Here is a 15,771-nt window from a genome sequence, read left to right on the forward strand (position 1 = left end):
TGCAGTCAGTGGAAAATTTTCAGGAAAAGCTTCTGATTTCAATATTTCCCAGAAAAATCAACGTCACACTGGTGAGAGGTATGAAGGTCTAGAGCAGGCATGGGGAGAACTTTGGCCCTCTATATTTTGCTGGACTAAAACCCTTTTAAAAAAAAGTTAATGGATGTGTTTGCCACCCTGGGCTCCTCTGGGAGGAAGGGTGGGATGTAACATGAATAAATAAGACTCCCATTGTCCCTGGCCCATGGCCATGTTGCTGGGGCCAATGGGAGTTGTAGTTCAGCAATATCTGGAGGGCCAAAGGTTCCCATCAACTGGCCTACAGTACATGCTGCAGATGCCATGGGATGATGCTTAATATGGTCCTAAGGCAAGTGTAAAAGTTCTTATTACTGAAGCTAAGCAGTCTTGCCCATTGAGCTGCCTGTATGGAGAACTATAAGGTGTGCTTTGGAGAAAGAATATTGGTGTAAATGTAATTATAATAATAGTTTTATAGGGGCAGTTGGAAGAGGGCAAGGGAAGCAATGAGGGTCCCAACATATATGGAGAAGGAGGGATTTTCCTTTCGCCTTTCTAAGCAGCTTGGCAGATGGGAGAAGGGGAGCCGAGTATATTGGCTTCTGCCTGCTAAGCAGCTGTGCCCTGGACAGCTGCAATCCATTTGAGATGAACTATAGATCCACCTCTTAAAGCCAAAGCATAGCAGTGTCCCCTAGGGCCCAGCCAACTCTGGGGGTCTGCCTGTCAGGTTGGGCCTTCCACAACAACCATTTGCATTGCAAATCGGTGTTTGTTGCACAAGTAGACTACTGAGCAATTAAAACACATGCACAAAATTGCATCTGGAGTGTGTGCTGCTGCAGAATATATACATGAAGTTTGCAACTTGTATAGTATCACTCCTAGTCAGCTCTGGCATTACGCTCTCCGTTCTAACTTCAGGGGCTCAGCTTTGAAATATAACCTGCACTGCATAGAGAAGAAAACACCCAGGGTAAATGCTGACATCAAGTGCTAAAGGGAGAACCTCAGTGGAATTCTGAGCCGCTTTCTCTTGAGTAATGTATTATTATGTGTCATTGTACACGGTGGCTGCAGTAGTGCCATCTTTACAAGGTGGTCAGGAAGCAAAAAACTCTAGTAAATAAGGGTTATTAGCATCCTGATATGATGGTTATCCTGAATTTTTGGCCATGGCTATTTTGCAAACCAATAAGCTATCGCCCCCGTCCAGTCTTTTAATCTGCAGGTGTCCTCAGAGGCTAGCTACGCCATGCCAATTGTCATACCCAACAATATTTCGTGGCAAAATGTGTCTGTGTCTACATTTTGATGTTATCTTGCGCCAAAAACATCTTCTCCTTCATGCAGGAGAAACCTCTTCTAGGATGTATTTTATAGACAAACTGCCTATAAATTGAAAACTGCCCTGAGGTTGCCCTGAGCGTGTGTTGCATTAGTCTTAACCTAGGAAATGGCTAATATGCCCAGGGGATTCTCTCACCTGTTGTCTCTGAAGTCACAATGCACTTCCTTCCGCATGGATAAATCCCAGTTAAGTGGCAATCAATTATGACCCATCACAATAGATCTCATTATAATGCACACAATGTGGGCACAAAGTTTGGTTATGTTCAGGTTCTAGATTGTGTCTATATTTTCAGAATGTAACCACCAAGTAAAACATTATTATTATTATTATTAAAATAAACCAAACACCTGACATTCAATTCCTGACTGGCCAAGAGAGACCCAAAGGAGAATATGACTCTTTTTTAAAAAAGAGAAGGTTCTCTCTCTCTCTCTCTCTCTCTCTCTCTCTCTCTCTGTCTCTCTCTCTCTCTCGTGTGTGTGTGTGTGTGTGTGTGTGTGTTAGAAATCACCCATCTGGGGGAAAATGCTCTCTTATCATGGACCAATCCAGTTGTGGATATATGGAGGCTGATTCATACATTCTAGAAACTTTAGAGCTGTTTCAGCAAATGACCATCAATGTAGAGACAAAGCAGAAAATTAGAATTTATATGCCTCGCTTGCTTTGCTTTCTTTCCTAAGCTGTGTTCATTGATGCATTTCTGCCTGTCCGTCTGTCTCCCTGTCTGTCTGTCTCTATCTCCATGTTTACCAATGCAAACATCTCTTTCGGTTAAAAGCTTGAGACGAGTGTAACACTGCAAGTTCAACCCCTAACCCCACATGGTAAAATAATCTTACTGGCCTGGACAGGAAAGACCACAGCAGTAGAGAGTGGAGGCTGTTGGTGCCGGGGGGGAGGGGGGGCTTCTGAATGATTTCTTCCAAAGGAAATTCATGCACTGGAAGCTACATTTAGAGATCTAACATCAGTTAATTCTATTTGTGGCATATTATGGAGGATTAGATTAGTCAATACCTACCAACCACAGAAGCCTGAAACTTTCAGGTGAGGAGGTTTGTGATGGAAGAAGCTACATTTGTCTATATAAGTTCTCAGAAGTTGCCCGCCAGCCGACACGTCTTCAAAAAATAATCCTTTATAGCACATCAAAATCGCCTGCAAGGGAAGAGAACAGCCAAGTCTCTTTTTTTCTGCTTGGTTGCTTGGAAACAATTCTTATTTCCTACAGACAATTGGGGGGTTGGCTGTTTACAAACATGGCATAATGATTTTAATGCTTGACTGCTAAGACACAGAAAAAGGCTGTAGTTCTCTGTGCCGTTTAGTTATTCCAAAAGCTGCTGGTGTGTTTAGAAGATTGTTTTAACCACTTCCTCAGATAATGGTAGGTTTCCACTCAACACCTCCTCTCCACCCCCAATATACTCATTTTTAGAAGGGGTCAGATTCTGTCTTGGTGAGTGTGAGGGAGCTCTAGCTAGCTAATACAGAAATAAATAGCGTAGGTTAATTTACATAGTTTAATTTATTTTCACTTTTGCCACCCTTCCTCTAAGAAATATTAAACATGAGGATTATCCTACTTTATCTTCACAACAGCCCTGTGAGGTAGACTAGGCTGTGCAATAGTGATGAGCACCCATGGACACTCAACAACCTTAATGCTTGAGTAGAAATGCTAAGCCAGGCTGTGGATGAAAAATCAAGAAAAAGAAAGCGTGAGTTCGATGCTTGTTCTTAGGTACTGGAATGGAGTCGCCCTTGCCATACCATTTTCATTTTCATAATTTTCATTATTTACCCACCCGCCCCTGTCCCAAATCCTGAGTATATTCCTGGCAGGGGTGTCTAGAGACAATGAAGATTAATTCACTGGGCTTTATACCAAATACCCTCAATTTATACCAGGCTCCTGGGTGCATTTATACCAGGCAGTGAGAGATTGTACTTTATATTTATATTTTATACTTTATATTTATATTATATTTACCAGGCAGTGATAGATTTTACTTTCTTGGGTTCCATGATCACTGCAGATGGTGACAGCAGTCACGAAATTAAAAGATGCCTGCTTCTTGGGAGGAAAGCAATGACAAACTTAGACAGCATCTTAAAAAGCAGAGACATCACCTTGCCGACAAAGGTCCGTATAGTTAAAGCTATGGTTTTCCCAGTAGTAATGTATGGAAGTGAGAGCTGGACCATAAAGAAGACTGATCGCCGAAGAATTGATGTTTTGAATTATGGTGCTGGAGGAGACTCTTGAGAGTCCCATGGACTGCAAAAAGATCAAACTTATCCATCCTTAAAGAAATCAGCCCTGAGTGCTCACTGGAAGGGCAGATCCTGTAGTTGAGGCTCCAGTACTTTGGCCACCTCATGAGAAGAGAAGACTCCCTGGAAAAGACCCTGATGTTGGGAAAGATGGAGGGCACAAGGAGAAGGGGACGACAGAGGATGAGATGGTTGGACAGTGTTCTCGAAGCGACTGGCATGAGTTTGGCCAAACTGCGGGAGGCAGTGGAAGATAGGGGTGCCTGGTGTGCTCTGGTCCATGGGGTCACGAAGAGTCGGACACGACTGAACAACAACAAACCTGGGTGCATGATTTAAACATTCACAGTTCAGAAGAAAATACTCTTACCAATATGCTTTGTTCCAAGAATCTAGGAACCAAAGTATCAAAAGATGTTGTTTGTTCAGGCAGATATCCTAATATGTGGCAGGTTCAATGTGCAAAGCCCACAGTGTTCCTGGAAGGTTGGAAAACAAGAGTGCTTCACGGCGTGTTTTGCGGTTGCCTCACAATGCTGTTGAGGAAGCCATGGAAACTAAAAGTTTCAAAGACCAGCCTTCTCCCCTAGGTCTGTTGCTCAGGCACATAGCCTGTCAATAGCTTTGCTGTTCAGAAGTTTTATTTAGTCAACCTTGAGCAGGTTGAAGTCCGTTCCAGGCAGTGCTGTGGATAATTTCTCAGAAAGCGCCTTTGGGGGGAAGGAAGAGGCATTGGCAGCTGTGTCCACATCCTCCTAACTATGAGGGCGCTTCCATTCATCCCTTGACCACAGAGTGATCTTTGACCAAGTAACTTAATTAAGTCTGTACCTTAGTTGTTCCCCTTTCAAATGCATTGCCCTGCTTTATAAAGATCGCGCAAGAGGATCTGCATGTTTTCAGATGCAGGGTGCAGAAAGTGGTCTGGAGAAGAAGCTAAGGTACGATAGACAAGGCAGGTAGATTGGCAGTGGGAACTACAGTTTTTAAAACACCACTTTGAAAACTTAGTTGTTCTCTAAGGTGCTACTGGAAGGAATTTTTTTATTTTGTTTAAGCTGAGAGTGTTCTCTAACCTGCACAATTCATCCTTGATTGGTTCAATGTGTGTAAATAGGAGAAGACAGAGCTGCTTACTTGCACAGAGCTTCTCCGTCATGGGAATCACTGAGAGTATCTAGAGATGTAAAATTTCTGGAAATTTTGAAGCTCGGAAAAAAAACTCGTTTTTTTCCCAGGGGGAAATGGAAATTTTCGGAAAAATTGAAAAAAATGCTACATTAGCACTTCTTTTTTTCCTTTCCAGATTGAAAGTTGTTCTGTTACTTTAGAAACATAAAATATAACTATGGACAATTTTAATGGGCATAAAATTATCACAACTAGCATATTAAAAATATAGTGTATCCAAACAATTATTACAAACAGAAGTTACTTTTAAAATAATATTTATTTGTATTTGTAACAAATGGAGCAACAATCTCCTGAACTGTTTACTAGTTTATGTGGAACAAAAAAAAACTCAACAATTTTTAAAAATCCAGAAGTAACAATTATTCATATTTCCTCTCCACAGTAAAACACTCTCATAAAAAGAACTGAAGAAGGAAGTGGGACTAAGTTTCAATGAATGTGCATGAAATTTAATCAGAATCATTTTCTGAGCTGTAATTAAGTATATACTTTCAGGCCCTTTTTGTTGCTCTATATTTTCTTCCAGTGCTTTGAGGCCTATTGAAGAGGAACAGAACCAATGCATACCAACACGCATGCAAAAACAAAACTGAAACCTTTTTCTTTTCTGGTGACAACAGCACCTCTTAAAGGAAGAAATGTATCTTGTTCTTGCATTGGAGAGTTCGGTTTTTGACCTAGGACTTGCTTGTCCTCACAGAAATTAGAATAATCTGATACCATACATATTTTTTAGAAATGATTTATAAAATATTTGAACCCCTTATCTTAAATTATTTTATTCATCATGTTAAAATAAAACATTCCATAATCTATTTTTTATTTTTTCAATTTTTCAGAGAAAAACAGAAAAGGCTTCAGGAAAAAACGGGTTTTTCCGGGCCTTCACATCTCTAAGAGTATCTACCGTTTTGTTGATTGTATGAGTAATTCAGCTTGGTAATACCCTGTTCACACTTTTCCACCTGCCGAGCATTGATATGGTGGTGAATGGCATGCTATTCATTAAAGTGTGTTGGATTTTGATGTTGACTGAAAATAGCAATCTGCCACCACGTTTAGAATTTGTTCCTTTGCTCGCTGGTTAAGCAGTCTGTTTGGAACATGATAGAAAGGCGTGGCTTCACTGATCCTGTGAACTGCCTGATGATGTCCCTGGTGTTTTGCGATCCTTTTCATCATATAGATAGAAGCACACAACTGCCCAGTTGTATCATTTCCTCTTTTAGGAACCACAGCTTATCTCTTGCAGAACTGATTTGAAGCAACAATATAAAGGAGTAAGATGAGGTCAACCGGGTTTTGTGCCGAAATCTTAAACACCAGGAGATACCACCCCTCCACCCAAATCGTTCCTTAATCCTAAGGTGATTGTGGGTGTTGCACAATAACTGGGAATTTAGTTTCTGTAGATCAATGCACACCTTTCTTATTTACTCTCGGAGGCCTTGTGAAACTGTTCCAAGCATCCCTTCCTGAAGTGCTGATTCAGTAGAGTAGTGATTGTCAGCACCTGTATGGATTGCACTGCAATAGCCAAACCAGGCGCTGCAACCTTCAAACAGCTTGACTTCACCCCCAAAGGCACACACTTCCATTGTCTCCCGAGACAGAAAGATGCTCCAAGCCAAAGGATTCCCAGGTGATCTCTACCAGTGCCATACCTGGCTTAAGTTAATGCTTCATGTTTAGGAACTGGCTGAGTATCTCATCCAGGTCTGCAGGCAGCGAGTGTGTAGTAAGGGTCCCAGATACTACCCCATCTGCATGACGTTGGGCCTTCAACTATTACAGCAGCGCCATGGATTGTTACTGCAGGAAAGCTACTCTCACACCATGGTTTTAAAAGGAATGTGGGTCTGGGAGGTGGGGAGGGCAGGATCCTGTTGGAGGGAGGAAATGAGAACAAAAGGGGGAGGAGAGTGATTATGGTTGTGTATGAATGTTTTTCTATTTAATGTATGAGAGAATATATGCAAATGTATGAATGTATATTTGTAAATGTTTGTTTATATATCTTAACAATAAAAATAAAATAAAAAAGAGAACAAAAGGGGGAGAACCAAACAGCTCTGTGGAGATGTAGAGAAGGCAGGGTGAAGCTTTGCTTCATGGTTCCAAGGCATGAGCAGGCATTCGGTCAGTCTAATGAAAAGGCCACTGTGTGCTCTGGGATGGGATAGGAGAAGCTAAATAACAAAGCGGCTCTCTGAGGAAAATATGGCTTGTGTTTTATTCTTTGAGCTCGGTTAGCACGGAAGCCTTGCATATGCAACACATTAAGATGAGGCAAGCTCTGCACCATATTGAGAGGAGTCCATAGTTTGAATTGCCCAATAAGAAATACTTTCCCCTTGAGGGTATTGATATATTTGCTGTGATTATATTGGATAAAACTGAGCTTGCAACGTGCCTTCTAACAGAGTGGTTGGACATACATTCCCATATCCGTACTGTGCAGAGTGTTTTGCTGTCCTTATTCCACATTCTAATTGATGTATATGGTAAGTGGCCTTGGTTTCTCATAACTGGATTCTTATTTCATAGGTGTTCTGTCTTGTGAGTTAAATAAAGCTGTGGTGTAATTTGAATCCATGTCTTAAGTACTTGTAGCTTTCTCCATAGCTCATGGCTCATATGTTCAACTCTTGCCTGTTAAAAGCTTTTATACACACGAGGCTTAGCTCATAATGGAAATGTAAAACCTACACTGCCCCAAATGAACACCTGCTTTTTAACATGGTTCTCATGCGTTCTACCCTTTCTGAATAATGCTTGCATTAGGCATCAGTGGCCTTGTCAGAAACTCAAACGTGCTTCTTAATGTTGGTTGTGAAAAAGGGTTTGAAGGGATAGCTGAACATTGGTTGTTTGAAGGAAAACATCATAGAATAGGTTTGTTCAGCTTCTCCTTCGAACAATAATGCTGTGGTATGTGGCGCGATTCTCCAAGGATTTCTTATATACAGATCTGAGAACACACGTTTGGAAAACCAAACCACTTCTGTTTGCCAAGAAGTCATTGTGGAGGAGAGACAGGTGACAATTTTTTTTACACGTGCAATAGTTGTGCACATGTAAAAAGTACATGCACATGGTACACCAACAAGCTCATGATTCCTGCATATATTTGGCCACATGAAGTGGGCAGCATTTTCAGGGGAGTGTTACACACTGTCTGCCAATGCCCCCCCACCCAGGCCTGCCCACTGTGGTTGTGCACTGGGTGTGGGGGGGGGGAAACAGAGCTGGGGGGGAGGGGGCTGCAGAAGAACAGTTAATTGTCCCTCTCATCCTACCCAATAATCATTCTCTGCAGATGTAGCTCCCCCCCCCTTCTACTTAGAAAGCAGATAGATAGTTGGGAACATCTATCTCTATCCTTACAAACAAACCCTAGCTTCTTTCCTCTATTTCATAACAAAAAGAGAGTAAAAAGGTTAGCCAATTGAGAATCCTGACGAGGAACCAGGAAATGCAATATGTCTCTTAAAGGTAAAGGTACCCCTGACTGTTAGGTCCAGTCGCAGGCGACTCTGGGGTTGCGCGCTCATCTTGCTCTATAGGCCAAAGGAGCCAGCGTTTTTCCGCAGACAGCTTCCGGGTCATGTGGCCAGCATGACTAAGCCGCTTCTGGCGAACCAGAGCAGCGCACAGAAACGCCGTTTGCCTTCCCGCTGGAGTGGTACCTATTTATCTACTTGCCCTTTGACGTGCTTTTGAACTGCTAGGTTGGCAGGAGCTGGGACCGAACAACAGGAGCTCACCCTGTCGTGGGGATTCGAACCACCGACCTTCTGATCGACAAGCCCTAGGCCAGTGTTTGTCAACCACTGTTCCGCGGCACACTAGTGTGCCGCGAGATGTTGCCTGGTGTGCCGTGGGAAAAATTGTGTTTATTTGATTCCTATTCAAGAGAATTACTTTATATATAGTCAATATAGGCACAGAGTTAATTTTTTTAACATTTTCTAATGGTGGCGTGCCTCGTGATTTTTTTTCATAAAACAAGTGTGCCCTTGCCCAAAAAACGTTGAAAAACACTGCCCTAGGCTCTGTGGTTTAGACCACAGCGCCACCCGCGTTCCTAATAATGTCTCTTATGGTCCTTCATTCTGCAGCTCAACTTTCCTAGGCTTCCATGTAAAACCTGCCTTGCCTTGCCTCTCCTCTCTTTCTCTGTTCCCTGCTGCCAGATGTTCCTCGAAGGCTGGTAGGGACTGTTTTTTGCTTGGAGTAAAATATGTTAACCAGTACGAGAACGCCTCGTGCTACATCCCATGCCCAGGACCTCACTTTGCTTGACTGGAAATGTAGCCTTGCCTGCCACAGGTCACGTGGCGAGCGGGAGGTCACGTGATTTGCCAGGCGGGTGTTAAGCTTTTCTTCGTTGCTTCTGAATGTGTGTAATCAGAGCAACCCTGTGCTGCTTTTCTGCTTAATTCCTGACCTCCTTTGGATTTTTAGCACTGGGCCTCCCCGGAACGCTTAAGCTTTTCAGATGTTTCAAACGCAGTGTGGCCGTGGCTACAAAACACACACACACACACAACTGTTTTGTATGTTGGAATGTTTGACTGGCTGCAGACGTTCCAAATTCGGTGTGCCTGCTGGGAGAAGCAGGTGCATGCTCTTGGGAACGACTAATAAAGCAGTAAATAAAAAGCGGGGTTTTTAGTGTCGTGTCAGAAGGGAGCTTTGAGAGAATCCGCACCAGCAACTTCATTTTAGCAATTGTGGCAAAGTCTAGTAGTGAACGGACTCTGTTTACATTATACACCTGGCTTGTAAACAGCCGCTTTGCTTGGTTGCCTGTGGCAAGTATTCTTGGCAATCAAGCAGGGGTGTTTTCGCAAGCTGAAAATCAGCATGTGGCGCTTGGTTTTTCTTTGCTTTTGACCCTTTGTGGCACTAATTAATATACTGTATCTAATATACCGTAGGTGTGTCTCGGCAGACCTAGAATCTGTGGGCTACTAACGTTTGTGACTTTATTTGCAAGGCTGAAGTAGTCACTGGGCCCATGGATCGCCACGGTTTTTATCCTCCACGGATGAAATGTGCTAGTTTTTCACGTTTCATGTGGAAGCTTTCTGTGCCCCCACGCAGTATGCATGCTTCCATACCTTCGCAGAATTATGACTTCCTCCATTTTACATAATTTGTGCTTATTCCATGTGGTGTATTTGCAAATCTAATGCGGCTTGTTGTCTAGCGCTGGGACCAGGCTGCAAAAATGCATTCTTGGAAAATGAACCTAATTTGCATACTGTGATGCTTCCTCCCATAGGCTGATTTTTAACCCCCTGCCCTTTAAATAAGGAAATATTTATTTACCTTGTTTGTTCAACAGCTCCCTGGATGATGCGACGCTTTGCACTGTAAATAAATAGCTGTGGAGATGCTGTGGCAGAACTAACAGCTTGCTTTGAGTTAGCGAGGTTTTTCTGTGCCGCTGTTCTGAGGTTGATTCTTTTCTGTGGCACTGGGATGCCTTGATTAGCTTATCTGAAGAAGAAGAAGAAGAAGAAGAAGAAGAAGAAGAAGAAGAAGAAGAAGAAGAAGAAAGGAAGGAAGGAAGGAAGGAAGGAAGGAAGGAAGAATTGGGCACAGCTGTTGCTCGCAGATACAGACGAGGGATTTTCTTAAATTAGGATGCTAACTTTGATTAGAATTGAAAAGAAATAAAGCACCCATGGAAGTGGGATGATCTTGTGCTCCAACTTGGGAAATATTTCCCAAGGCTATTGGAGGTGAGGAGCACCGATAGACTGCAAGACAGACTTGCCTAATATATCTGTACATGCTAGCAGAATCCTTCCCTTGGTGACCTCTGCCCAAGGATGCAACTTGCGGCCAATGTAGCTGCTTTGTTTGTTGATGTCTCCTTGAATAGAAAGGGTACAGCAAGAGAGTCCCTGTTGTGGGTGCTGCCAATGGGTGCTGCCTAGTGACTCCTTGTTTATGAAATGTCCTCCCTTGTGTGGTGTGTCCTATCTCCCTCATTATTGAAATCTATGTAGAATTTTAAAACATTCCTGTCCACCCAGGTGTTAGATAGCTTGAGCAGCCTTTGAAATTCCCCAGGTGTATTCTGCACCTGGCTACCGGCCACTTGTAACCAAGAGAAGATGCCCGGGTGCCAGGATGGGGCCTGACGTCTCCATCACCTCGGATCTTGACTGTTTTCACACACTAGCAACACATCCTGGGGAATCCTATCCATTATATTTTATCTGCACAATCAGAGTGAATTTCAGGAACCCAAAAGTCTTATTGAAAAGACTACAACTTTCGAGCCCTCTGGCCACCAAAATCGCAACTGGGCATTCTGTTTTGGTGACCGTTAAGCCTGGTTTAATTCGCCATTTGGCACCTAACTTACATATCTGAGTTTCTAACACTGAGCTGAACCTAGACCTTACTTAGCTGTGAGGATGTTTTTAAATATTTGTGTTGTTTTGCTGTTTTTATTGTTTGCTGCCCTAGAGTTCTTTGGGAAGGAAGGGCAGGATTGTTATTTTGAAAAGTAATATAGAGGTGTCCTACATTGTGGCTTCAGACTGCGTCATACACTATAGGCTACCTTGAAAGCACATTCAAAGCAAATCCTTTCCCTCAAAGAATTCTGGGCACTGTAGTTCCCCCCCCCCCCTCACAGAGTTACGATTCCCCCTCGGCCTTTAACAACCTGCAGTGCCCAGAATCCTTTGAAGGGGAAAATTGTCCTTCACGTGTGCTTTAAAGTTAATAGTGTGTACACAACCACAGAACGGCACACCTTACAAGAAGCAGGCGCTTCGGGAGATAAAAGTGTGTTTGCTTTGCAGAAAACATGCCTTAGATACACAGAAGGCAAAAATCTTCCTCCAGAAGCTTCTCATTCCATTGGTGGTGGGCAGTCACTGGTTCTGCTTTTGGGTAGTGCTTGCCTGAAAAAGGGCCCTTTTCTAATGGGAGAAAGACAAATGATGGCCATTTCACATGGAACTGGGGAGGAAATAGTGTTTTAAAAGGCTTCTGAAGCAAAGGGCTTTACACTGCTTAGCTTTTGTAGCCTCAAATGCATGTTTCTGAAAAGTGGAATGGGGGGGATACGACCAGAGGCGTAGGAAGGTCAGGTGGTACCCGGTGCGGAAAATTTCTTTTCACCGCCCCCATTGATTCCCCCCCCCTGCAAAAAATGGTTTTTCGTTATTTCATATTTTCTTACAAAGGAATAATAACAAGTAATAATAAAAAAACCTTTTATTTATATCCTGCCCTCCCCGGCCGAAGTCTGGCTCAGGGTGGCTAACATCAGATACATAACATTGGTATAAAATCAAACAATAATCAAATTACCTCCTAAAAACATCTCAAAATCAAATTAAAGTCTAATTAGATGGCTTTCCACAGGGTTAGGGTTGGGAACAGTAAGTGCTCCACTGAACTGAAATTTCAGCCTTCACGACATAGGAAAACAGCCAAGTAAAGAGCTATTTTGGTGGAGGAGGGTCAAGATATTAACCGATATGCATTAAATTTCATATATAGCTATATAACCCCTAGTATAGTAAGTTAAGGCCTTTGGAGCAGGCATTTTTTAAAAAAAGTTTTTTTTATGAACTGTCCTAGATGGGCAGTAATTGTTCCTTGATAATTTGTCACCCCCTCCATTATGGAAACTGGGGCGGACCGCCCCCTACGCCCCCCTTGCTACACCCCTGGATGCAACTTGCTCTCTGTTGGCATAAGCAGATGCTCATCATACATCCTTCTCTCCTCTTTTTCTCCTTTCTTAGTCCCTGTTGCTCTTGGCTCTCGTGGGAGCTGTCTTTCTGGGCCTCAACCTGGTATTCCTTGGTATTTATCTGATCTGTCTGTGCTGCTGCAAGAGGGAGGAGGAATCGGAGACAAAGAGGCCCAATTCGTGCTGCATCACCTGGACTGCTGTGGTAGCCGGCCTCATCTGTTGGTGAGTTCATTTGGAGCCTAGGGAGCAGAAGGCCCAGGGGTGATGGAGCGGGTGGGTGGTGTCTGAACGCTTTTGTTCCCTGTTAGGGTTGCCTCCTTTGTACAGCGTGGGGCCTTTCTCTGGTGCTGCAGTGACTTCAGAGTAATCCATTGCAATCTATTGCAGCCTAACAAGATGGCCCCTCTGGAATCTGTCACACACGCAACATGCCCATGAATGTGTAAATCCGTCTGTGCTCGGCTACCCAGAGCTTAAATACATGACCTTTCACACAAGCGAGGAGCCACCGCAGAAAAGGCCCCGTTCTCATGTTGCCACCCTTTGGACATCTCATGGAGGAGGCACCTGAAGAAGTGCCTCAAATCATGATCACAGGGTCTAGGTTGGTTGATATGGAGAGAGGAAGTCGTCGAGCCATTGTGGTCCCGAGCCATTCAAGGCTTTATAGGTCAAAACCAGTGCTTTGAATTTGGCACAGAACCTAATTGGCCACCAGGATCGGTGTAATATGTTTTCCACCTTGGAAAACTGCCTGTAGGCCATAATGCGTGGCGGACGCTTCTGTTTTGTTGCGTGCAGGCATGGTAACTCGCACTCAATTTGTCCTGTTGCATTTATCTCTCCCTTAAAGAAACAAAGGGTCCACAAGGGAAAGGGAGACGGTTCAGCTACTGTTTCGCTGCCCGTTTTGCTAAAGGGCATGGTTTGGCAACTTCCTATTCCTTCCACCACCAGTCCCCTAGTATGGACATTGCAATTCAGTGCTCTTGAAGGCCCTTCCCTGTCTCGCTCAAGAGGAGCAAGCATGCTGTGCGCATTTGCAGGTGCTCCTGGGTCCCACGGCCCCTCGCTGTTTCCTCGAGAGGGCTTCTTTGCTCCAGTATTCATTCCTCTTGTGGCTAATCCCAGGAGGAGGAGGGAGATTGGGGTGTGGAGGAGTCCTTTAGCTTTTAATCCCACCCCTAAACAGATGGCACAGCTGGCTGTCCAGGGTCACGTGAGGCTTGAGGTTAATTGTGTATGGAGTCTGACTCAATTAAAGGAGGGAGAGCAGGGTTGGCGGTCCCTGGAAAGGGAAAGCCCTTAGGTTCTTGTCTGTTGCTTTATCTCCATCGCCCGTACCTCTCCAGGATGAAGAATACTTTTCATCTAGAGGCTTCCTGTATGTCTAGGGTGTTATGTCATCTCTCAGTCCAGAGGTAGATACTGCATGTGGCGAGGAATCGTAATGTCATCTTTTCATAGAAGAACGGAGGCTACTGGTGGACTATCTATCAAATTATAATTCTTGTATGAAATCACGTGCAGAATTTGATATAGGAGGCAACGGAAGAATGTAGAGAATGGATTTGGGGGGCTTAGAAAATAAGTGTAGATGTGTTTTAAAGCAGCTATTAAGGGGGGGATTTAAAAAAACATCAGGGAAGGAGGGATGAGAAGTCTAGAAGAGGGGGGGAACCCTAATAAATATGATTAGAGTTATGTAATAATTTTGAAGATTTAATAAAAACCACAGGTGGTGCTGTGGGTTAAACCACAGAGCCTAGGGCTTGCCGGTCAGAAAGTTGGCTGTTCGAATCCCCGCGACAGGGGTGAGCTCCCGTTGCTCGGTCCCAGCTCCTGCCCACCTAGCAGTTCGAAAGCACATCAAAAGTGCAAGTAGATAAATAGGCACCGCTCCGGCGGGAAGGTAAATGGCGTTTCCGTGCGCTGCTCTGGTTCGCCAAAAGCGGCTTAATCATGCTGGCCACATGACCCGGAAGCTGTATGCCAGCTCCCTCGGCCAGTAACGCGAGATGAGCGCCGCAACCCCAGAGTCGGACACAACTGGACCTAATGGTCAGGCGTCCCTTTACCTTTACTATAGAAAGAAATCGTAACTTTACCCTATGTTAAAGCAACTGATAAAAAGCACAGCCCACTTCTCACCCCACCTGACCCCAATGATGTAGGCAAGTGGTGTTAGCACAGGTCATAGCTACATCACAGAATTGCAAAGGTATATAAGTCCAGGGGCAGGAACCTGCAACCCTGTGATGTCATAGATGGTGTCAGACTACAGCTCCCATCTTCCCTGACATTTGGCCATGCTAACGGGGGCTGATGGGAGTTGGGAGTCTCTCAACATGTAGAGCGCCGCAGGTTCTCCATCCTGCATCAAGTCTGCCCACTGCAGAACCTTCCAAACACTCCTAAAAAAGAGTTCTAATGGTTGAACATGTATACAATATAAGGCATCTTCCTAGGAGTTATGCGGCTGGTAGTGCCGCTGCTGCAAGTCATTGGAGGCCATTGCGCTTCACTGGCGTTGCGCGTTGCATGCAGTCATTGGCAGGAGCATCGCTGGTTGTTCCCTGAATTGATGGAGCTTATTGGGTGCAATGAGAAACGGAGCCTTTAGTGCAGGGGTTCTCAAAGGGTGTGGCAGGAGGATCCAAGGACAACCAAAGAAATATTTAAGCATTTCAGTGTAGTGTTGTATAGTACATTGTCAAAATAAAATAAACAATAATTTGCAGAATATGGGTAGATAACTTTTCCAAACCCAGCTCTGCCACGAGTTGTTTCTTTGTATTTCCTACCAATAAAAAAAATTTGTGCGACCCGAGCAATTTTTTATTCTGAAAAGTGTGGCCCAAAGGGAAAAAAGACTACTTTGGTGTCGCCAGCCTGGTATCACTGCTTTGGCGTCGCCAGCCCAATACTCTGCCAAATACTCTGTGGAATACTCTGCCAAAAAAGATCAATCAGTTGCTTTCTGTTTCAACTTTTAAACGCCTGCTTGATTCCCCCCCCCCCCCGCCTTTCTGTCAGGCTTATGCAGGCAATGAATAATGCATCTTTCCATTAATAGTTTGCTGGTTTCTGTTTTTAACTTTTCATGTGTGTGGTGCTTTTTTTTTTTAATTGGATGGTTTCATATATAATTGTTGTAAACGCTCTGGAATTTTTATGAATGTTAAAT

The 15,771-nt window shown here is 43.8% G+C and overlaps 1 protein-coding gene across 2 annotated transcripts in view; it reads left to right on the forward strand.

Annotated features, from left to right (window-relative positions):
- The window catches only part of TTYH2 (tweety family member 2), a 79,081-nt gene that overhangs the window by 22,940 nt on the left and 40,370 nt on the right, over window positions 1-15,771 (forward strand). For both annotated transcript variants that reach the window (XM_033138953.1, XM_033138954.1), the window contains exon 2: window positions 12,634-12,806. In XM_033138953.1, coding sequence (XP_032994844.1) covers window positions 12,634-12,806 — 173 coding nt within the window. The remainder of the gene's footprint in view (window positions 1-12,633; window positions 12,807-15,771) is intronic.

Source organism: Lacerta agilis, chromosome 2 (genome assembly GCF_009819535.1).
Source record: "Lacerta agilis isolate rLacAgi1 chromosome 2, rLacAgi1.pri, whole genome shotgun sequence".
Taxonomy (NCBI): Eukaryota; Metazoa; Chordata; class Lepidosauria; order Squamata; family Lacertidae; genus Lacerta; species Lacerta agilis.